General features: G+C 33.4%; 1 protein-coding gene across 6 annotated transcripts; it reads left to right on the plus strand.

The window, feature by feature from the left end:
* Window positions 1-7,166: 7,166 nt before the first annotated feature.
* On the plus strand, window positions 7,167-17,839 carry LOC127150580 (probable ATP-dependent transporter ycf16). Of its 6 annotated transcripts, none has more exons than XR_007822983.1 (5): window positions 7,167-7,406; window positions 9,933-10,035; window positions 10,142-10,192; window positions 10,813-10,894; window positions 17,386-17,839. XR_007822983.1 is itself a non-coding variant. In XM_051088458.1 (4 exons), exons 1-4 carry the CDS (start codon window positions 7,276-7,278, stop codon window positions 10,834-10,836), a joined length of 309 nt encoding a protein of 102 aa, XP_050944415.1. In that variant the 5' UTR covers window positions 7,175-7,275; the 3' UTR covers window positions 10,837-11,039. The 6 variants fall into 6 exon arrangements, 1 of the variants encoding a protein (XP_050944415.1); XR_007822987.1 differs by having other exon boundaries at window positions 7,175-7,406; window positions 10,139-10,192; XR_007822985.1 differs by having other exon boundaries at window positions 7,175-7,406; window positions 9,983-10,035; window positions 10,139-10,192.
* Window positions 17,840-24,756: the final 6,917 nt, after the last annotated feature.

Raw genomic sequence — 24,756 nt, forward strand, 5'->3', positions numbered from 1 at the left:
AAACTAAGTATTCTTGTAAGAGTGATCTTCAAAACTAAAAGAAGTATTTTGTGGATATTTTCTTAAAGAAATGTGTTTGAAAGTATTCTTTTTAAGTTTGTGGTTATGCATAACGTATCCATGTATATCTATCTATTCTTCTGTTGCTATTGATGTTGTGTTTAAAAAGAGAAAAGCTACTAATTTCTATGTGATGATTGTGATGATTGTGATGCTTGAGTGCTGCTTGTTAATTTCTATGCCAAGTTAAAGCTATAATTGAGCGACTATCAGACAGTTGTAATAGGATTATGTGATAAAGGGGTAGTCCTATTCATGCGTTGCAAAACTTCCAATGATATACGTGCAATACAAGTTCTCCCTATCGCCCAAGTGTAAGCGAAGAGAGGTTTCTTGGTAAGTCTAGGGTCGAACACAGGAAATGATCTTATCGTGCAACTAAACTCATAAGGTATGATCTGTAACGCCCCAAAAAATAAAGATAATATTGGAGTTAATTATCTTAATTTTTTTAATTAGATTTAATTTATTGGGTGTTATTTTGAATTCATTTAATAAGAATTATTTGATTTTTGTGAGAATTGAAATTAATTAAATATTTTTTGAATGAATATTTAATTAATTAGAGGTTTTGGCATGTGGTGTTTGTTGAGTTTTTGATTAAATGGTAGGTTAAGAGAATTAAGTAAAGTTGTGGATTTTTACTGTTGTTGAAGTTGAATTAAATTAAATAATTATGGATGTTATTTAATTAAATTGTGGGGTGGAAAGTTTGTTGAAGATTTGATAATTATATGTATATGTGGAAATATATATATAATTATTATGTGAAAGGAAAAAATAATTATATTTGTTGAAATATAATTACTTAAAGTAAAGATAATTGTATTTTGGAGAACGACAAATAATAATTATATATTGTGGAAGATAATTAATTATTTTCGAGAAAGATAAATAATAATTAATTATTGTGGAATATAATTAATTATTTTGGAGAAAGATAAATAATAATTAATTATTGTGGAATATAATTAATTATTTTGAAAAAAATAAATAATAATTAATTATTGTGGAAGATAATCAAATATTTTGGAGAAAGATAAATAATAATTAATTAGGGAAACTATTGTAAATGTAACAAAACACCAAACTATTTACGGCCTGTATAACAAAGCCCATAAAATTAGCCATTTTTTAAATATTCCAGGTTTGACCTTCCATATTTCTTTCTTCTGCGATTCGTCGTCCTCCTTTATTTCGTCTTCTCCATTCTTTCCTGCAATTTCGTCTTTCTTCTTTTCTCTTTTTCTTTTTTGCGATTTCATTCCATCATCTTTCTTATTTTTTAATTCTTTATTTACGTTGTTTAATCTTTCAAATTTTTTTCTTCTTTTCCTCTTCTTTTTTTTTCGTTTCGATTTCTTTCCATCGCCTTTCTACTTTTCTTTTTTTCTTTACGCATTTGCATTTGGGTAACCAAATCTAAACGACTTTGTATAAGAATGTGTAAAAAAAATAGCAAAATCTAATGTGTATAAGACTGTGTAAAAAAAATAGCAAAATCTAGAAGATTGTGTATAAAAAATCTTAAAAAAAAATCATTTAGATCGGAGTAGCCAAATGTAAACGATCATGTAAAAAAATAAAAGATTGTGTATAAAGAATCTTGAAAATGAAATCATTTAATTGGAGTAGCGAAATGTAAACGATCGTTTAAAAAAAGTAAACGATCGTGTAAAAAAATAAAAGATTGTGTATAAAAAATCTTGAAAAAAACTTATTTGGATTAGAGTAGCCAAATATAAACGATCGTGTAAAAAAAAAGCAAACGATCATGTAAAAAAAGTAAACGATCGTGTAAAAAAATCTAAACGATCGCGTACCAAAATAATTAAAAAAAATTGTGTACCAAATTTAAAAAAAAAATCATTTAGATTTGAGTCCCCAAATCTAAACAATCGTGTAACAAAATTAAACGATATAATTGAAAAACCCATATCTAAACGATCGCATATAAATTATAGTCATATCTAAGCGATCGCATTGTAGCCATATCTAAACGATCGCATTGTAACCATTATCTAAACGATCGCGTATAAATTGTAGCCATATCTAAACGATCGCGTATAAATTATAGTCATATCTAAACGATCGCATTGTAGCTATTATCTAAATGATCGCATTGTAGCCATTATCTAAACGATCGCGTATAAATTGTAGTCATATCTAAATGATCGATAACCAAATCTAAACGATCACAAATATATTAGGCGTGCGTTGTTGACGGCGTGGTTGACAGGGCATTTTTGGTATTTTACACGATGGGCCTCTGGGCTTTTTCTATTTTTAGAATTTTTTCTATAGAGTGTAAATATTTTGCCGTTTTTTTATATTTTTGAAAAGACCCCTTAATTATATTGATATAGTAAATATATTACATGAAATTTTAAGTAATAGAAAAATGTTGGGATAGTTGCAAATATAACAATTAGATTAAAAAAAAACTAAGTCATTCTTTTTAAAAAATTACAAATATGACAAAATTTGTTAAAATTTATCAATGATAGGACTCTATCACTGATAAACTATTTAAAAAATATTGGTCTATCACGGATAAAGCGTAAGAGTCTATTAGCGCAAAAGAAGTCTATCATTGATAGACTTTACTACATTTGCAATTTTTTTAAAATGTTGCTACATACTTAATAATTATTCCAAAAATTTCTACCCATTATAATTCCTTAAAATGTAATGCACAAGTAGGGGTAGATCCGAGATTTTATATATGGACACGAGTTTGTATAATTATAATTTTAGGCACATCGATATAGTATCGAAATCATATAATATCACCAAAACAAGCAAACCAGATAGTGGCGCTTTCAGAATTTTATGTTAGAGGACACGACTTTATATAAGGTTAAAATTTTAACCCATTAAATTTTCAATAATTTGTGTCATAGAATTCCTGATACATAGTAGATCACGACATCCCTAAAATTGGTTAGAATGGTCAAACTTCATTGTCTCAACAAGCCTCCCATTTTAGGTTAAGATCGGGTAAATAGGTGAGGACATAAGAGGTCGTTCAGTGACGACTCTAGTCTTGGACAATGGGTTTCACCCACTCACTAGTCTGATAGTGATTTAATTTAGTAGTTGAACCTTAAACCGATTGTTTATTACAAGATAAGTGAGACTTAAGGAAGAAGATGTAATTACATTGGCAAAACTAATATTTTACCGAGCTATAAGTTATGAATAATCTGTGAAGGTTTAACTTACTTCTGATGGTTATATCGAGTGAACAGAAATAGATATCTACATCGAGGAGAGTGTAGCTACAAGCTTTAGTGGAGTGTATCAATAGTTAATGAATGTTGATTAACTAGGTTAAAGAGTTTAATTGATTAATTACTAATCGTTAGAGCTTATGATCCGTAGGTCCATTAGATTCACTTGCTAACTCATATTGGACTAAACCTTCAAACAATATGATAAATGATCACTTTGAAGCATTCTAATTCAATTTGAGGAGAAAGTCGTTAAATATACTCAATATATTTAACCCACTATTTAATTGTCAACTAAACATATAAAGAGAGAGGAGAAGATATTTAAACAAGATTTGGGGGAAATTACATCAGATGACAAAAACATTTAGAAAAAAACAACGATATGGGAGTGCTATCAAAAACAACTCTTTTAAATAGCTATGGGAGTGCTATCAAAGGGTTTTTAGAGGGTTATCCACTTTTAAATTTGCTAATTTTGCAATTTAGAAAATGTAATGACATTGACCCTATTACCATAAATTTTTTTTGTTGTTTTTGTAATGCCCTTAAGATTTGTATATCATAATTTTGAATGTAGATTCAAAATTAGTCAATCGGATTGATCGAAATTAGTAAAATTTAATATTGGATATCAAATTAAGGGATTTTTTTTTTCAAAAATATAACAAACATGTAAAATATTTACATTGAATAGAACAATTTCAAAAAAGGAAAAAGCCCACACGCCCATAATGTAAAAACCAAAAATACCCCAGTCAACACACAATTAATCGATCATACGCGCATGAGTAATCTTCTTTTAAACAATAGTATAATAAAGTTTAAACGGTGATATATATCCTGATACATCATCGTGCAATTCATTTTAAACGATGGGGAAAAAATTCAAATTTAAACAATTGGATACTGAACTCTAAACAATGGAGAGCAAGTTTCAGTCATAAACAATCATATAATATAACCTAATAACAATGCAAGGATAGATGATCGTGTAGTAAAATAATACTGCCATGCCCCGTCCCAAATGTCACTCTATGCGATCAAGTAGGGACGTGACCACCTAGACATTTTATGCAAGTCTCTTTGCGAGATGGCACGCAGAATGCCCAGTAATTAACTAACAAGCTTAAATGCAGAATGAGAGCTCTTGAAATAAGAAAGACTTCATTGATATTTTAAATAATTGAGTACATTCTGCTAATACAAAGTTTTTTTCAAAAGAACTATATACAACTCAAAATAACATTTAGATTCTTCTCGCCTAGCTTCTATATGCTATGCGAGTTTATAGTGGCTACTATCAAAATGATGCATTTCACGAATGGCACTGTTGGCGTTCAAGGTTGCAAGTTCACACTTGATGTCCTTTGCTACTTGGGGGAACCCAACTCCTTATACTAAGCTGAAGTCATTACTATCAAAGCCAATAACATTTTTATTTCACTCAAAAGAGAAAGAGGAAAAGTAAGTTCTTAATAAGGAATTTCAAATACTCGTTTATAACTCATACTTTGAAAAACATAGAAACAAATACTAGAAAACTTAATTCTAATTCAGGTCCTATCTAACTTTTAAAGAAAAATAACAAAAAAGTAATTCATATGCTCGATAAATTCAAATAAAAATACTAAAGATCAAATACTAAAGACTAAAACTATCGTGCTCTCGAACACAAGCAATCGAATGAACCTGTGGGAACACATCTAGTCTGTTGGTGAATTCAAAGGAACAAATAAGACATCGAGCTATAGTGGTCCCGTCAGATCACTCATAAAACATGTCATGATGACTAATGATTCTGTTAAACTCACACAGTCATAAATGTGTGAAAGGTGGTGATCTTGAAGGACACCATGTAGATACAACCCTAATAGCCAAATTTTAGAAATCACCATAGTCCATAGCATGTAGCAACATAATAAACTTCATAAACATGACATGAATGTCAAACATAACGTCCTTAATAATGAGATTAATATATCATGCATCATCATTAACATACCAGTCATCCATATCCGTCATCAATATCAGTCATCAACATCAACACATTATGCTTCTTAGCTACATCAACGCATAATGGAAAATACATGCAAGCTCTTAATTTTCTTTTCTAGGTCTAGTAGTCGAATCTCTTACATGAGCCATTAGCTTACAACTAGCTGACAATCAAAGTTTCCAAATAGACAAATCCTAAATATAACAAATTCATCTAAGTATTTATCTTAGCTCTCCAACTTACCTCAAAGCTAAGGTTGAAATCAAAACAACCTTGAATGAGAAAATTTCATAAACTGATCCTCCTTTCAAATTTCTAATGACTTTTAAAGAACAATAATCCAAGTTTAGAAAAATCCAACTTAAACAAAAAATTAATTTACTTAGATAAAAAAAAATAATATTTAATGGGCATACCAAAACCCAATCAAATGCTTACCAAAAAGCATCCAAGGTTGGCTGAACTAGCTGAGGAAAGGAGGCAGTGGCTCTACTAAAGGAACTCAATTGGAAGGAAGGGATGTGTGGCTTGGCTTGGAATTTGGCTTGAACGGTATTGGAAGAGGTGAGGGAAACACGCGGCTCGGGTCTAGGGAGATCGACTCGGACAGCAACACACATGGCTTGGTTACAACAAGAAGGTTGGATTCGACTTGGCTTGCAACGACGAACGACGTCGTCTGAGTGGACTTACAACGGCGGACGACGTCGTCTGAGTTATTATTGTTATTATTATTATTATTATTATTATTATTATTATTATTATTATTATTATTATTATCTCCCTTTCCCTCTTTTTTCTTTTTACTTTTATTCTTTTTCCAAAAACAAATCCAACTCTCTCACCATTGAATTCCCCATCCAATCAACTTTTCTCCTTCCAAAAAATAATTATCATTTCTCCAAATTATTGGAATTTATGTCCTAAAACTTGCAAATTGTAAATTACATTCAATAATCTGATTATTGAATTATTTATTAGTGAAATAGAATTCTATAATCTTGAATCCAATAAACTAAGGTCTTTTTGGTATTTTTTCTTTTTTGAAAAGGTATCGTAATATAACTTGGGTGAGGGATTTAAACCTAAGACCTCTTGTCTGTAGGTACATATAGGAGCCAGTTCGTTAACTAATGGGTCATTCCACTAAAGTCCCACTATAGATATATTTTTGTCCATCTAATATAACCATGATCAGTAAGTTAATCCTTCGTAACCTTGGCTGGGTCAAAATACCATTTTACACCCGAGACTACATCTTATTCCTTACGTTCCACAGATCCATTATTGCACAATTGGTTCAGGGTCCAACCTATAAACTAAATCTCTCTCGTGTCAATGAGAGGGTGAGGCCCCTTGTCCAAGACTTGGATTCAGTCCTTAAGATAACAACCTTTTTACTAACCCTAAAGCGGGTATGAGTAAATTTTGTCTTGCAGCCTATGTTCCTAGCTATCCACTCAGTCTTACCCCTAAAATTGGAGGCTTATTGGACCAGCACCGTTGAGCTGCTCTCGCCTGTGCAGATCTAAAGATAATTTTGTGTAAACAAAAAGTTCGTACACTACAACAAATTGGCCTTTAATGTCGGGTGGAAAAAATGAAAAATGGGCTTTAATGTCGGTTTTCAAAAGGCGGATGTTTAATGTCGGTTTTAAACTGACATTAAAGAAGGAGCTTTAATGTCGGTTTAAAACCGACATTAAACATCCGCCTTTTTGAAAACCGACATTAAAGCCCCTTTGTAATTTTTTTTAAAATTTTTTTAATTTGGTAAAAAATCAAGTTTTTCTCTCTCTTACTTTACCTTTTCTTTTTCCTTAAAATTTCTATATAAATTATCCTCCTCTCTTCTTCCTCCTCCTCTCTTCTTTAACTTTGAAATCTTCTAACCCTAAATTCTGCAGCCACCAATCAAATTTTCTTGCTTTCATTTCCTATCCTCGTAGATTATTTTTTCCATCGACGATTTGAAGATTTACTATGGCCGGTAAAGGAGAAGGTCCGGCGATCAGAATCGATCTTGGAACCAAGTACTCTTGCGGAATGGAAATGGCCGAAATGGAAATGGAAATGGAGGAATGCTCCTTTGTTGTCTCTTCAGACCCTCACAGGTTCATCCTCTTTCTCTCTTCTCTCTTCATATCTTCACAATCACTCCTATTTGTTGGTCAGTTAGCTGTGGATTTTTCTTTCACTTCTTTGTTATCCTTTACCATGATTTCGGTGTTTCGCGTTTTCTTTTTTGAATTGTAAACATAATCTTCACTGTATTTGTTTAGATTGATTGACTCGGCATGGCTACACTGTATTTCTAGTGAGGAATTGAACATGGGTCAACTTTTGATGTTGCTATAATTGGCCGGTAAAGGAGAAGATTTAACAATTTCCATTATCCTTAGTGTTGTTGTTTCTTGCTTTTTCCCTCCTGTCTTTAGTAATGGTAAAATGCTTCACAATCCCATTAAAAGAAAAAAGGTGTGTATTTAGGGTTTTAGGGTTAAGGGAGTGAGCCGGCCTAATGTTGAAGGGTAGGTTTGAGAAATTTTTTAAAGAGAAAGTTAAGGGCTTTCTTTTTCTTTTTCTTATTATAAGGGCATTTATATGAATGGTCAATTTTCAACAACATAGCAGCTTTATTTGCACGCAAATACACAAATAACCATTTCTGTGTATATATTATATTGGTAGCTATCTATGTATAGTGCAATCAACACAAGCCACAGCCAGCCAGCCATAATATACCAAATTCCAAGGCTCACGTTTAGTACTGCTACTGACTTTCTCTTCTCAATTCTTTAAATTTTTCTTACTTTTACTTATTATTTGGAGACTTTTTAAGTTTTTTATTTTTCGGTTTGTGAGATATTGATCTTAATTATTACTGGAAGCATCGTGCTTCACCATAATAGTTATGTGACTGTCAATTTCATATTTTGTGTTTCAAATCAATTTTGTAACTTTAAATTTGACAACACTTTCGAAGATAGGAATGATGTTCAAGGAACTCTGGTAATAGAATTTGTGAATTAATTAATAAAATTTATTAGATATATTTTTAATTAATTAGGATATCACATTGATTATATTATTGTTAATAGAAATCTATCAATAATAAAATTTATTATAATAAAACTTTGTAAAATTTATTATTAATAAATTTTGTTATATTTATAATTATTTAAATATGTTATTGGGCATCCATTTTAGTGAATACGTGTTAACAATTACCCTTAAGTAAATGTTCTTGAAATTGCTTTTTAGACTAAATTTAATTGTTTGAGTTCTTTAAATAATGAATTCAACCTAGTCCAATAATGAAATATTTGAGTTGCATTAATTTGTGACACTCAGATTCATTTCTTTATATTCTTGCTTTTAAAAATGAGTAAATAATACTACGATTATTTTAATACATTGAATTAAAATTAGCATCTCAATTTAAATTAGCACTATAAATTTTCTATAATTTCCAAGCGTGTTAAAAATGTTGTTAAAAATTATTGGAGAATAAATGATCTAACAAATCATGAAATAAAACACACGATGTCTCAAACTGAAGTCGGCTGAAACTGGTCTAGAGGAAGGAGAAGGTTCCATGATTTCAATTTTCAAAGTTTCTTTGCTCAGCTTTGCCTTTTAACCGTTTATGTTAGAATAAAGATATGAGGAATTTTATTTGTGATGCACAATGAACATAGTTTATATTATTTATGAGGTCATGGTGATAATCATTAATAAGTTCAACTCAGGGTGCTTTGATATTGATGTTTTTTATTATTCAAATTCATCTTGTTTAGGTTGACCTTTTTTTGTTGGTTGTGTTTACATTTTTTTTCCCTAAAAACTGGAGATGCTACAGCTTCATTTCAAATCACTTTCATTTCTCTCCTAATTAGTGTAAAATCGAGACATCTATGTTGCTCACCTTTCTTGGTCAAGTACTTATTTGGATTGAGGAGTTTTTAAACCTTGGTAGGTTTCATAAGCCTATTAGAAGTTTTATTTGGTGAGCCATTGTATAGTACGTTAATTCTTTGTTGAGTTTTACTGTAATGTCATGCTTTATCTACATGTCTTGATTGATAATTTTGAAGAATTATGGGTTAGTCTTTTCTCTATATCTTTAGTTGAGTACTGAACTTCATTATTATTTGATCATGTGTTTTTTAGGTTTGCGGATGTCTATGGGTAAGCTTTTTCTCTATATGTGTTGTCTTCGTTGGAAGAAATAGGAGGACTTTTGGATGTGAAATGGTTTAGTGCTTCCTAAAGGGTTTGTTTAGAGTGTTGATTTGAGTTATGAAATTGGGAAGTTAATTGGATTTGAGTTTTTATGTTGGAGTTATAGAAGTCTATGTTTAAGGTGTATAAATGTTTTGTTTGGCATTGGGAAAGATGGGGAAAGAAAGGTAAAGAAGGGGAAGATAAATTGCATTTAGAAAACAAAGTTGATGAAGATAAAGTGCATTTAGAACACAAAGGTGCATAAATGTTTGGCATAAATGGTCTTACGTGCTATTTATTTGCTAGGATAAAGTATTTGTTAAGCATTCTATTGTATGATCTTGATTTAATTTTGCCAATTTGTTTGCATACCGTTGGTAATATCTTCATATTACCAATGTCCATGATGACAGTCAGAAGAGTCTTTTGCTGGAAGTTAAGAATTTGACTGCTGTAATTGCAGAAACCAAGCAAGAGATTCTCAAGGGTGTTAATCTTGTTGTTTACGAAGGAGAGGTTAGCTCAAAATTAATCTTTACTATTATTTTAGGAGCGGATTCTCACATTTTGAATTTTTCATTGATTTTTTGTTCATTTGGAATTATTTTTCTGACCCTAGTAGGTTCACGCCATCATGGGAAAGAATGGTTCTGGAAAATGCACATTTGCAAAGGTCAGTATTGTTTGTGTTCTTTTCTCCAATTCTCATTAAACAGAAAAATGATTTCTGACGTTCTTTATCAGTAATGAACTTTGAGCTTAGAAGTTTGTTAGTTTCCTTTGCTTCACATACTATTTTATTAACTCTTGAGTGAAAATTTGGCAAATATTCTCTAGAAGCAAATAATATATCTATAATGCTTGGGTCCTTAAAAGCCATTTCAAGTTGTTTCATGCTTACAGTCTCATTGATTGCTTTACTTTTCAACTTATTGTGTTGATGTTGCTTATTTCTTTATAGATTGATATTGGTTTTCATAATAATGTTATGTAAAAAAATGTTGATTATTCATTTGGCGGGCAATATTATGAGCTAATCAATTACAAGAGTTCATAGGTTGCCACATAAAATGTTTTTTTTTATTTGGGAAAAGGATTGTATATGATTGCATCTATGGAATATTTCTAATAATAGATTGAAGAGATTTAGGAAAGCCTGATGGCTGAGGTAGACTAAAGAGAGTTATGTGGATTGGGGTGTGGATATAAAACTTTTCATCATTCTCTGCAATTTTAGTACTTCAAACAACTTTGTTATTATATATAAATGGTTTATTTGGATATTGTTTGTAGATAATTGAAGTCATATCGGGTTGAAAGCTAAGCGATTGTGCAGAGATTGCCAAGCGACCGTTGAAAATTGAAGACTGAGAAGGTATTTAGGATTTTTAATTATTTAATTCTTGTATTAGAATATTTTTTCATGTACTATTGTAGAATGTATATACATAATATTAAGATTTTATTTTGTGTATAAAAGACAAATATTATAGTTTCTAACATAATATGAATTTCATTGATTTGTTGGCGTGTGAAAAACATATTTATCTACATTGATCCAATGTCGGTCTATAGGACAATAATGTGACAATTAAATAAAAATAAATTTGTAAAAATGAATCCAAAAACTAGGCTTTAATGTCGGTTTTAAACCGACATCAAAGTTCAACCGACATTAAAGGGCTTCAATAACACTATCAAAGATGTCGGTTGAAAACTGACAAACCGACATTAAAGAGACCTTTAATGTCGTTTTTAAACCGACATTAAAGCCCAACCGACATTAAAGGCCTTTAATAACGCTCACAAAGATGTCGGTTGCCAAGTGACATTAAAGGCCTTTAATAACGCTCACAAAGATGTCGGTTGCCAAGTGACATTAAAGGCCTTTAATGTCGGTTTTAAACCGACATTAAAGACCAAAATTCTTCTAGTGGTAGTTAGCTCAAGATTAAGATTAAGTTACCTAGGTCATCATAATCAAAATAGTCATTTTTATATAGTCAACGGTGTTATAACTTAAAAGTGACTATTTCATGGTTCCAACCTTATGTAAACTCTTTACATAGGATGCCCCCACTCCCATGTCTTTACATGAACAATTTAAGATCACATTGTTTGTATTAACTACAGAACGAGTCGCATCCATAGCGTTTCCGGAATAAGGCGTCCAATTTTATTCATACACTGTAACGACCCGAACTTTTAAATTAAGCTAAGATCATTACTTAAAAGATAAACATTAAAGACATTTTTTATTTTAAAAAAAAGGGCTAACTAAAATTTGTATAAAATAAATACCAAGGTGTTCATAAAAGCGTAAGATTATAAAAATTAACAAAGATAGTTGAAAAGGTGACCCGCGGGTTTTAACACTTTCTAGAAAATAGAAACGAATAAAGGTAATAAAATCTTGAGTAAAATGATGAAATTTAAAATACCAAAAAGAAAAACACGATAAATAAGCGTGGAAGCTAAATTGGGTCCCCATACGGCATGTCACGGATCCCTCGCTATCGCTCGCCAGCTTCTTAAGTCCTTTATCTCAGTCTGAAATGTTAAACATAAGAAAGAGTGAGTATATAAATATACTCAGTAAGGGACCCACTACTAGTCCCGCTAGATAGTCTGTTAACTTTTCATTAAAAAAATACATACAGTATCTGTGTCCAATGGAGCACACCTGAGTAAGCGAGACCATACGAACACCCCTAAATCGTGCGAGTGATCCCATAGGAACACCCCTAGTCATGCGAGTGATCGCAGGTACACACTCCATAAACATATCTGTGATACGAGGGTACACCCCTAATCGTGCGAGTGGTCCCGTCGGAACACTCTTAGTCGTGCGAGTCATCTCGTATACACAAGATAACTACCCCCTAACCGTGTATGTGATCCATAGGTACACCCCTAAATCGTGCGAGTGATCCCGTAGGAACACCCCTAGTCGTGCAAGTGACCCCATAGATAGGACCACGATACAGGTGGGGTAAGAAAACTCATCATATAAAGTTAACAGACACATCATAGTCCAAAGCATATAATACATCATAAGCATCATAACACGACCTGAGTATTAATCTTAACGTTCTTATTCACGTGATTAATATAGCATGTATCAAAATCAAACATAACATAACGAGCATCATCATCAACCATAACATCAGTTGTCATCATAAACATAATATCAATCATTGTCTACAGCATCCTCTATGCTTCTTAGCTACCATAACTACATAACCGTAAATACATGCGGTCTCTTAAATTCAGTAAAAGGTCTAGTAGTAGAATCTCTTACCTGGAGATTAGTTACATTGATATTTTTCCTAACAGTCGCGGTCACGCTTCCCAAGGAAAATCCTAAACATAATTGGATCCAAAATCTAAAATAAATAAATAAATAACAGTCGCCTAGGGACTAAATTCCAATTATCTCCAGTTACCTAAAGTTGAAGACGAACCCATTTTATCCTTGGTTTAGGGAAATTCTACAGCACAACTCCCAACTGATCTACCATGAAAAATAATTCAATTATGTCCATAATTGAATTAAGGGTCAAAACTAACCTTTGATGGGTATGCCAAAAACCAAATAAAAAACTTACCAAAATTAACTAAAAGGACCAAAATAGGCTAGACAGCTTGAAAGAGGCTTGGCGGCTCAAGGCTGAAGAGAAAGGCGGCTCGGATAGGTGGCTTGCACACAGAGGCGACTTGCGCGCGGCTCAGACGCAGAAGGCACAACTCAGATGAACTGTTGGCGGGTGCGCTGGGGACGTGGCTCACACGAGTGCACGGCTGGAAACTCAACCACGGCTGGGCGCAGGTTCGAGTACGGCTCGAAGCAAAATCGTGCGGCTGGGAGGTGTAGCTCACACCCACACGCTCGACTTGGACGAAGCTTCGATCGGGACGACTTAGCTCGGACTGACTGAAACAGCCGCTTGCACAACGACGGCTTGGCTCGGCAAACGACGGACAATCGGTGGACCGGTGGCAGTGCGACAATCGTGACGGAGAGTGGACGATCCGTGAGCGAAGGCGAGAAGATGGGTGACGTGAAACGTCGACGGCTTGCGGAGGCGAGAATCGACTTGATGATCGACACTGTGGCAGCCGATGGTCGTAGATGTGGGAGATGACGGGGATCGTGCATGGCAGCCGGTGGTGAAGGAGGCGGCGACGTCTAGGGTTCCTTTTTTTCTAAAGAGGAAGAAGATGATGGCACGTAATACGAGATATTTATAATAATAATAATATCACCATTATTATTATTATTATTTCTCTATCCTTTCCCAAATATCTTTCTTTTAAATTCTTTTCCAAAACAAACCTTCTCTCTCTTCATTTAAAACCCACTAATTTCCCTTTTGCTCAAAAATTCCACCAATCACCTCGTCCTTTCTCCAAATAAAATATCAACATTATCTTTTACTAAATAATAATTATATTTTCTATCATATAATTATTATTTTAAATTTCATTCTCTCTCTCCACAAATATATATATATATATATATTCCTTTTTCCAAAACAATATCCTCACATAACCATATTATCCACATAATATAATTATCTCAACTCCAAAGTTAATTAATTGCCAAATCACATATAGTTAATCAAATTTCTCCCAACTACAAATCTCACTAAAACAAACAACTCCAATCAAAATCCCATTAGCACCCAAATTAGTTCCAACACCAATTAGAATTAAACTTAAGATAATTAAAATAAATTGTCTTAGCTTGGGTCGTTACATACACTATAGACCGTTTGGGTTATATACTCGAACTTGATCCACGTTTATGTCTCTACATAAAGTTCAAGTCTACACTAGATAGCCTCAGGACCTTTGTTTATTGGATTCAAGATTACAGTAATTCATTTTCACTAATAAGTACTTAATAACCACTTTATTAAATAGAATGTAATTTAAACTACAAACTACGAGTATTATGACATAAATTCCAACAATTTTCACATTTAAAAAGAAGAATTTGGATGAATAAAATCTGAAAAATTATAAAAGATAGAATTTTGTTAGTGTGTGTTCTTGTGATAGAATGCAAATATATTTGGAGAATTCAAGTGAGAATTGATCTTTCTTGCTGTGGAATGCTTTGAAGATCGAGGGTTGATGGGAGTTTCTAACATTGTTCAACCCTTGGTTTCTTAGATCACCTCAGTAATCTGAATCTAGCCTATCTTAAGGGTTGAAACCAAATTGGTCTTTGGGATGTTGGAGTTGTGTTCTTTGAGTCTTGTTGTTTTACATGGTTCTTAGATTCAATGCCTAGGGATTTTTTATCACAGCTTCTCTTCCAGAATATCAAGATTTTTTAAATATTACTTTGATATGATCTAAACAATTGCTACCTAGTCAACACAATCATTTAGCATAGTCAACATGATCGTTTAGATGTGAAGCCCCTTTTCACATCATTTAAAAAGAATTATACAGTCGTGTGGATATGATCTAAATGATCACTTACCTAGTCAACACAATCGTTTACGATCGTTTAACATGGTTAGCACGATCGTTTAGATCTAAAGTCCTTTTCCATCGTTTAAAAAGAACTACACGATCATGTCGATATGATGTAAACGGTCACATGTCATAGTCAATTTGATCGTTTATGTAACGCTCCGAAAATTTAAGGTAAAATTTTTCTCGTTTTATGTAAAGTGCAAGTTGATATAATAATAATATAATATTAATTATATTATTATTATTAATATTTATTTTATTTGTTATAATATTAATATTGTAATTATTGTTATTAATCAATATTATAGAAATATTATTACTTTAAAACAATAAACATTATTATTACATAATATTAATTTATTATTTGTTTAATATTAATATTGTTAATATATTATTAATATTACTTTATTATTATTATAATTTTTATTAATATATATATATAATAAAAATTATTATTATTTTTTTTTTTTTAAAAACCCTAATTCGCGCCGCCCCCCCCCCCATCCAAATTTTCTTCTCCTCTTCCGTTTCCTCCTTCCTCACGCCGCGCCACCGCCCCGAGCCCCATCCATCTCCTCTTCTTCCTCCATCCCTTCCTTCCTCGTCTCTGCACCGCCACCATCACCATCATCTCCGTCTCCGTCCTCTGCCCTATCCCCATCTCCGTCGATGTGCGTAGCCTCGCCGGACGTTCGCCGCGGCCTCCAACCATTTCCGTTTCGCTTCCATCAGCCGACGCTTCTCCACCTCTCTCTCTTCGTTTCTACCACCGCCGGCTTCCTCTCCGTCATCAGCTCGTGTTTCCGACGCCGACAGAGCACAGAGGGAAGCGCCGTCGTCGCCGGAAGGGAAAAAGGATACACGAGCCGTGAGGTGAAGCCGACCCGACCCGGTTCCAAGCTGACCCGACCCATAATCCGTTTCCAGTCCGAGCTGAGCGAGCCGCGTGAGCCGAGCCGAGCGAGCCGAGTGAGCCGAGCCGAGCGAGCCGAGCGAGCCGAGCCGCGAGCAGAGTGAGCCGAGCCGAGCGAGCCGAGCGAGCCGAGCCGCGAGCCGAGTGAGCCGAGCAGAGCGAGCCGAGCGAGCCGAGCCGCGAGCCGAGTGAGCCGAGCCGCGAGCCGAGTGAGCCGAGCCGCGAGCCGAACCAAGCCGAGCCGAGCCGAGAACCAAGCCGAGTTAAGCCGAGCCGAGCCGAGCCGAGTCCAAGCCGAGCCGAGCCGAGCCACCTAAGCCTTCCTTCCTCCACTTCGGTTCACGGTAGTACAGAGTGGACGCTTAAGTTCTCGGGTTCCGCGGCAGGCCTGGTTGGAGATAGCTTCCTTTCCTTGGGTGGATCTGTCGAGCGTGGATTTCGATCGAGGGGCATAACCGAGTATCAGGTAAGGGTTTTCCTACTACTGGACCCCGAATCCAGACTGAAAACGTAGTAATCCACAGGGGATTACACGTTAGTGACTCTACTGAATAACTGTATGCGTGTTGACTGTTAAGTACTGTTATTATATTTGTCTGATGTAAATATACTGTGACTGCGAGTTGTGGATTGAGATTTTATGTTGATGGACCTTGAAGTTACGGTTCAGTATGTAGTAAAACACTGGTCTGGATGTGGTTCATGGAATTTGGACGGGGATGGTCAGTGAGTCCGGTTTTGGTTGGTTAATCGATTGGACCTAGAGTTTTCCCTATTGGTGTGCGAATCGGTAATGCATATAGCAACTGAGGGTGTAGATGTTTAAACCTATACTATCTGACTGACAAAGCCTATGGCGGGACTGTGATATGAATGCCGTTGGGATGTGACTGATGTAGACAGTTTAGTTTGGACTGAGGGGTAACGGTTAGCTTCATCTATGGAGTAGTGTGCCTTACGGATATGTGCGTCCTTCGGGAGCAATAGACTGATATGTGCGTCCTTCGGGAGCACTAGACTGATATGTGCATCCTTCGGGAGCACTAGACTGATATGTGCGTCCTTCGGGAGCACTAGACTGATATGTGCATCCTTCGGGAGCACTAGACTGATATATGCGTCCTTCGGGAGCACTAGACTGATATGTGCGTCCTTCGGGAGCACTAGACTGATATGTGCGTCCTTCGGGAGCACTAGACTGATATGTGCGTCCTTCGGGAGCACTAGACTGATATGTGCGTCCTTCGGGAGCACTAGACTGATATGTGCGTCCTTCGGGAGCACTAGACTGATATGTGCGTCCTTCGGGAGCACTAGACTGATATGTGCATCCTTCAGGAGCACTAGACTGTTATGTAGGGTACCCCCGAATAAGAAGTTAACTGTTGTCCCCTAACGGGCCCAGTAGTGGGTCCCTTACTGGGTATGTTTATACTCACCCTTTCTCTTCTTTAACTTTTCAGGTAGGGGTACAGCGAGGGGCAGACCAACGAGAGGCAGGAAGGATGCGTGAAGGCCATATGGACGCGTCTGGTTTTCTTATCGCTTCCGCTATGTATTTTGTCAGAATATTTTGACTTGTGATTTTGAACTGGTGACTTGGTATTTTATTTTGTGACTTTTTGATTATTTAAAATAGGGCCCGAAACTGTCTTCTGTAAGATTTTTAATGTTTTAATGAATCGTAACTGGTCCGTTTTAAATTTTATGTTGAATGGTCGAGTTTTGGTGTTTGGTAGTGACCTCAGCTTAGTCCGGAAAGTTGGGTCGTTACAGTTTAACATGGTCAATACAATTGTTTATATTTGAAGCATTTTTTCTATCATAAAAAAGAACTACACGATCGTGTAGATATTACTTACACGACAATGTATCATTTCTTACACGAGCGTGTATCATAATCGTTTAGAAGAAAAATTACACGAGTCCATGTGGTCGATTAATTGCGTGTTGAGTGGGACATTTTTTGCATTTCTCATTGTAAGCCTGTGGGCTTTTTCCGTTTTCAAAATTGTTCTACAATATATAAATATTTTGCTGATTTATTATATTTTAAAAAAAACTCTGTATATATAGTATGCACAAAATCTTAGATATTTATAACAAAAAATAATAATAATAATAATAATAATAATAATAATAATAATAATAATAATAATTCAATAATAATGGAATATTATTATTGTTGTTGTTGATGATGATGATGATTATTATTATTATTATTATTATTATTATTATTATTATTATTATCTACTACTACCACCACCACCATAATGGAAACTACTAGAAATGTCCCGTCAACCATGCCGTCAACAACGCGATAATATATTTGATACACGATCATTTAGATTTAGCTATTATTTAGTACACAATCGTTTAATTTCGTTACACAATTGTTTAGATTTGATCGTTTAAATTTGGGTAGTCAAATCTAAACGCTTTTTTCAAAATTTGGTATACGATCGTTTAGATTTGTCTATATGATCGCTTATTTTTTTTGTAAACGATCGTTTAGATATGGCTACCTCAATCTAAAAGATTTTTTTAGGATTCTTTGTACACGATCGTTTAGATTTGACTATTTTTTGTACATGATCATTTAGATTTGGCTACCCAAATCTAAACGACGTTTTTACATTTTTTTTCAAGTCTTTTATATTTAGTACGCGATCTTGAACAACCAAATAACAGTTAAATATATATATATATATCTTTTATATTTGATACACGATCTTGGACCAAATAACAATTTGGAAAAAAAAAGAAAAGAAGAAAGATAATGGAAAGACAAAAAATCAAACGCAAACGAAGAGGAGAAGAAAGACGATAAAAGGGAAGGGCGAACTTAAAATATTTAAAAAATGGCTAACTTCATGGGCTTTGTTACACAGACTATAAATACTTTATTGGTTTGTTATATTTATGAAAAATTTCCTATTTAAACCCTTATTCTATCTCCTAATTAAATTCATATCTTTTCTCATCTAATCAAATCAATCATCTCCCTCCTCATTAATTATCTTATTTTTCAACAATTATCATTCTATTCCAATATATAATTATCAATTTTCCTTTTAAATAAATCTTATTCTTTCTCTTTCCTTGTTTACCCATTCATATCAACCTCCATCCTCAATCAATATTTATCTTTCTACAAATAATTAATTATCTTCTACAATAATTAATTTTTCACAAATAGAATTGTCTTTACTCTTTCCATAATTATTATATATATATAAATATATTTAATTAACCATAATTTTACCGACACCCATGTCCACTAATTAATTAAATATTCACCAAAACAAATATTTAATTAATTCCAACTTCAACCGAACCAAATAATTCTCATTCAAATAACTCAAACTAACACTCAATAAACTCAAACATAATTAAATAAAATTAAGACAATTAAATTAAAAATTATCTTAATTTTTGGGGAGTTACATTCTTCTCTCTTTAAGGAACTTTCATCCTCAAACAAATTAGGATACCGGGCTCTCATGTCATAATTAATAACATTCCCCACCAAATTTCAATATCTTTAATTAAATATACATACCAATATATGTATATTTAATTAATCCAACACATTACACCAAATAAATTCCTTAACTTCCAATTCCAATTAATGGAACACCCATAATAATCTAATAATAAATTATTCAAGATAATTAAAAAACAAAATTATCTTAAATTTTTTGAGTGTTACAATCTTCTCTCGTTAAGAAACTTTCATCCTCGAAAATTCTGATCCTTGAACAATTCTAGGTATCGTGCTCTCTTGACATCCTCTTGTTTTCATGTAGCCTCCTTAACTTGGTAATTATGCCATAAAATTTTTCAAGTGCAACCCCCATGTTGTGCATCACTTCACTTCTCTTACCAAAATAGCATATTTCTTAAATACTTTTCTTTCATTTACACTTATTTTTTATGAAATCACTATAACCAAGGAAAATTTTTCTATTTTTTTCACTTATCCAAGTAAAACTTAATTCATTACCCTTAAAACTACATTTCATTTTCAAACTTAAAACTTCCATCATTAGTAAGGTATTCTCCACCATTTAGCATTCCTTAGAACTCATTAGTTTTTCTTTTCCTTTTTCTTTTTTCCTTGATCAAGTCCAAACTCATGTCCAACCATTGGCTTTCTTTAAACACATCAACTCTAGTTATTCTAAAAAAGTTTGTTATTTCATCACTCATACTTCAAACGAGTAACTTATTCTTCATGGTAAACTCAAAATAGTTAATTTCTTGAAGCCTCATCAAGACAACTATGCATGCATTAAAGTTTTCTTTGTTCACTCCCTAATATCTCAGTTCTAAACACAATTCAATGTGTTTGATATACTTGAACTTAACCATGTATTTAGTTCCCTTTAAACCACCAACATAATCACAAAACAGTCCATCAAGTCGATTACACCCTGCTCCTCTTCCTCCCCGACCACCCCTTCGAGCACCTCTATGTGGCGGCATTTTTTCCTAAATTCCACCACCAAATCCTTTACAAATAAGTCATAACATTCATGTAATTCTAGTTTAATACAGGCAAGGTCATGTGCATATTCATAATCACGTATCATACAAACATACCTAGCTAGTGACGAAGGATTGGATTAGCCATAGGGACAAAATCAAAGACTCACATTATAAGTCAATCTATAAAGCCTAAAAACTTAGGCTCTGATACCAATTGTAACGACCTAGGCACAGGATTCAGACTAGTATTTAGAATTTCAATCCTTGACATTCCCCTGCATATCCCTTACAACCTGGCAACATCTCAATCTTTACTCGTTTAAAGACTTATTAGAGTGAAAGTTGTCCTCACAAACCAACATGAGTCCTTTCAGCATGCTTTTTCCTCACTCACATTCATCCTAGAAAAATTCCCAAGAGGTCATCCAACATAGAATTGTTCGAGCTAAGCACGTTTTACTTCGAAATTTCTATTATCGAGCCATCGAAAAGGAAGGTGCACATTGTTTTGATATAGATAGTAACTTTTAATTCTTTTAAGCATGTTTTGATATAGATAGTAACTTTTAATTCTTTTAAGCCTTTCTTAACCTTACTTTCATGTCCTCAAGATCCCTCTCATTCAGATGTGATATTGGTTCATTCATGCCCCCCTCCCCCCAAACTCAAGGTGTTATAGGCCTAATCTAGTCACTGGCCCGAGAGAAACTTTGTTCATGGTAGTCCATAAACAAATTGTTCATTAGAGGATAAGTTGTACTGAAGGACTAAGAAGTAACTACAAGAGTAAAACGATAATTTGACCTAGTTGTAGTTACGAACAACCTGTGCAAGATTGACTTACGTAAAATATGGTTAAATTAATGGACATATAATTATTCTACAATTTATAGGAGTGCAACTATGAGTCTTTAATGAAATGCCCATAGTTAATGAATGTTGATTGATTTAAAAGACTTACGACCCAATCCAACATGAGTCAAAACTACAATAATACATTAAAAAAAATCTGAATTTTCATGTTTAACTCAAACAATCCAAAAACAAAATTTCAAATCCAATCTAACGGTAAAAAAAGTACTATATCTTAAACAAAACAAGCTTTACACGCTAGATCTTCTAAATTTTCAACAAAACAAACATTACACTCCAGATTTTCATCCACATGTTTAAAGAATAATACTAGGTCAATGGATTTTGACCACTAAAAAAAATATCTCAGATTGACGACGACTTTAACAATTATGACAAAAGAGAATGATAGACGATGGACAACACAACGGTTGGTGGCGGGCTGGAAGAGTGGAAGAAAGAAAGGCAATTGGGAGAGTTTTGTTTTGAAGAAAAAGTGCACGACTAAAGGAGGAAAAATGTTTCGGTGAGTTCTTGGTCAATGCAACATTGCAAATGTGTGGTAGTCGTCAATTGTGGCAGGTCAACAATAGGTCATGCAAATCTGGTGATGTGGAGGGAAGTCATGGACATGTCCATAAATTTTCTATTAATCAGATGAATTCTTGGTCAACGCACATGACAAACTTATGCGGGTGGCAAGTCAACAGTAGGCCATGCAAATCTGATGATGTGAAGGGAAGTCATGGACCTCATCCACAATTTTGCAATTAATCATAGGTGTGGACTCGATCCATGACTTTACTAAGCTATTTTTGCCGATAAATATTAAAATAACCTTATTTTTTAATAAAAACCATCCATCTCTAATAAACTTTTGTTTATTTATTTTTTAACCAATTCTAATTCTAAATAAAGTTAAGGAAAACACTTTGAAATTATAATACGGTAAAAAATTTGGAAATGGAATACAAATATTGATTGAAACTCGTCAAAAACATGGTAAAAAATAAAATAAAAAGTGAACTTGGGGTATGGAAAATTTTGTTCGGTAAAAGTGAAATTGGATTGCATGAGGGACAAAATTAGATTTTCTGTGTCTTCCCCACTCAAAATTTTAGGGGACGTTTGGGGCGCAAAGTAGGTTATTATAATATGTGAGTTATAATAATTTGTGTTTATTATAGTCTGTGTTTGAAGTGCAAATTATTATAGTCTGGTTTATAATAGTATGCATTTGGGATGTTGATTATTTTAGTTTGTGTATTGTATGCATATTATTGTAGTTTGAATTATTTGAATGTACTTTAGATTGTATGTAACTTTTTGTACTATCATTTATTATCCTACAAATAATAATGTACATGGAATATTAATTTTTGGAAATGTAATTAAAACTAGGGAAACTTTCATAAATGTAACAAAACACCAAACTATTTACGGTCCGTGTAACAAATCTCATAAAGTTAGTCATTTTTTAAATATTTCAGGTTTGCCCTTCCATATTTCTTCTTTTCCTCACGATTTCTTTCATCGTCTTCCTCTGCAATTTCTTTCATCGTCTTTCTTCTTTTTCTGATTCTTTTTTTACGTCGTTTAATCTTTTACATTGTGTATACATACCAGTTGAGATTCTTCATTTACATTTGGAATTGATGGTGGCACCTCATGAATTTGTACAGTTTGATCCAATGGAGTCATTGCAAGTTGGTTGAGAGTACTACTTGATGATGGTAGTAGCTCACAAAGTGGAAGAGGTTGGCTCACAAGTGGAAGGGTAGTAATCATTTCTGGCAGGTATTTTTCTTTCTGACTTTGAGTATTTAGATTATTTGATATATCTCTAATAGTCAGTAGCAAGTCTACATCCCTGCCCAGATTCCTCTTGATATTTCCTAAACAAAATGAGGAAAAAAATGAGAATAAGAAAAAAAATACAATTGTTACTCATTCAAGATGTAAGCAATTTTGAACATTATAAAGCAATAAACAATGAGTGAAATGTTAACCTTTGAGTTTCCACGTTATGATCTTGAGTGTGTTGTTCTTCAACATATGGCTGGTCATTGCTCATCATATCTTCTCTATTCTGATGATCATCATTTTTGTCCATATTGTCTTGATTAAATCCATCATGAAGATCATCTTGAAAATGATGAGTATCATCATTGCCTTGATTTTGATTTTGATTCTAATAAATAAATAAAAATGAAAATAAAATTAAAAGAAATGATTGCTAAACAATTGTGTATAAAAAAAGTAAACGATGATGTATAATACCTAAATGAACGTGTAACTATGATAAACAATCGTTGAAATTTGATAGGTGATCAGATATTTTAGTTACACGATCGTTTATTTAAAAAACTGATAAACGAAATACTTTCTGAAAACGAAGTTTACCTGGAGCAATCTCTCCAACATTTGCTTCATTTCAGACAGCTCCAATGACTGCTTTCTGATTGTGTCATCCATCCTACAGATTATAGAAGTTAACGCGGATACATCGTTATGAACTTCTTTGATGTCCTTTTTCAGTCTTTTGTAGGATTTTGAGTGACTTTGTTGTTTTTTGTCATTGGATCTGTGGCTTTTCTACTTGGTCATTGGATGCATTTCGAACTCATCAGCCACTGTTTGTCTTCTTTTCCTTTATGGTGACAGTTGTGGAGATGAGGTTGACTGCAAGTTGTTGTTGTCCAATGATTGGTTGTTTGTTGTATCATCAGGAGTAGTGTTATCACTGTTGTTAATATCTGGCATGGATTCATCTTCCTCCATTTCCATGTTATCATCCCCTCGAATTTGACTTTCCATGAAAGCTTTCCCTTGGGTTGATAGCTTGAGTTTAGCTTGAACAACAATTTTTAATGTTACAATCAAAGAATTGTTAATACGTTGTATATCAAACAATCTATTAAACGATTGTTTATAAAATAATATGATACTCAATATGGTATTTGACATAAACGATATTGCATTAACCTAAACGACCGTTTAACAAATGTAAACGATTGTGTAATTTGTTTACACGATCGTGTAATTTTGTTAAACGATCATGCAATTTTGTTAAACAAATATTAAATGATCGCTGAAAAGTTTTACTTACATTTTTATTGTCGAATATGTTCTTCTGCAACATTTTGTAAGATGGAGCTTGTGTGCAATTCCATCTTAATATTCTAGGGATTGATTTCTTGCTGTCTTTTGTGGCTAAGTGCTCACTTGCAGTTGAAAGTATTTCATAAGCTCACATTTAAAACATTTAAACAAATATGTAAACTTTGATGTTTAATTTGTATTTAATTAAAGTGTATAAACAAATAAAAATTACCTGAAAAGCAAGTACGTAGCTTTTTACCACGACTTTGGAACTTTTTGCCCTCTTTAACTCGTATGCTTATTTTTTCCCTTGTAGAATTGTCTTCAAACTGTTGAGCAAACGAGTGTAGAAGAAAGTTGACCAATCAAAGTTCTTGAAAACTTCTTCA

Source organism: Cucumis melo, chromosome 8 (genome assembly GCF_025177605.1).
Source record: "Cucumis melo cultivar AY chromosome 8, USDA_Cmelo_AY_1.0, whole genome shotgun sequence".
NCBI classification, from domain to species: domain Eukaryota; kingdom Viridiplantae; phylum Streptophyta; class Magnoliopsida; order Cucurbitales; family Cucurbitaceae; genus Cucumis; species Cucumis melo.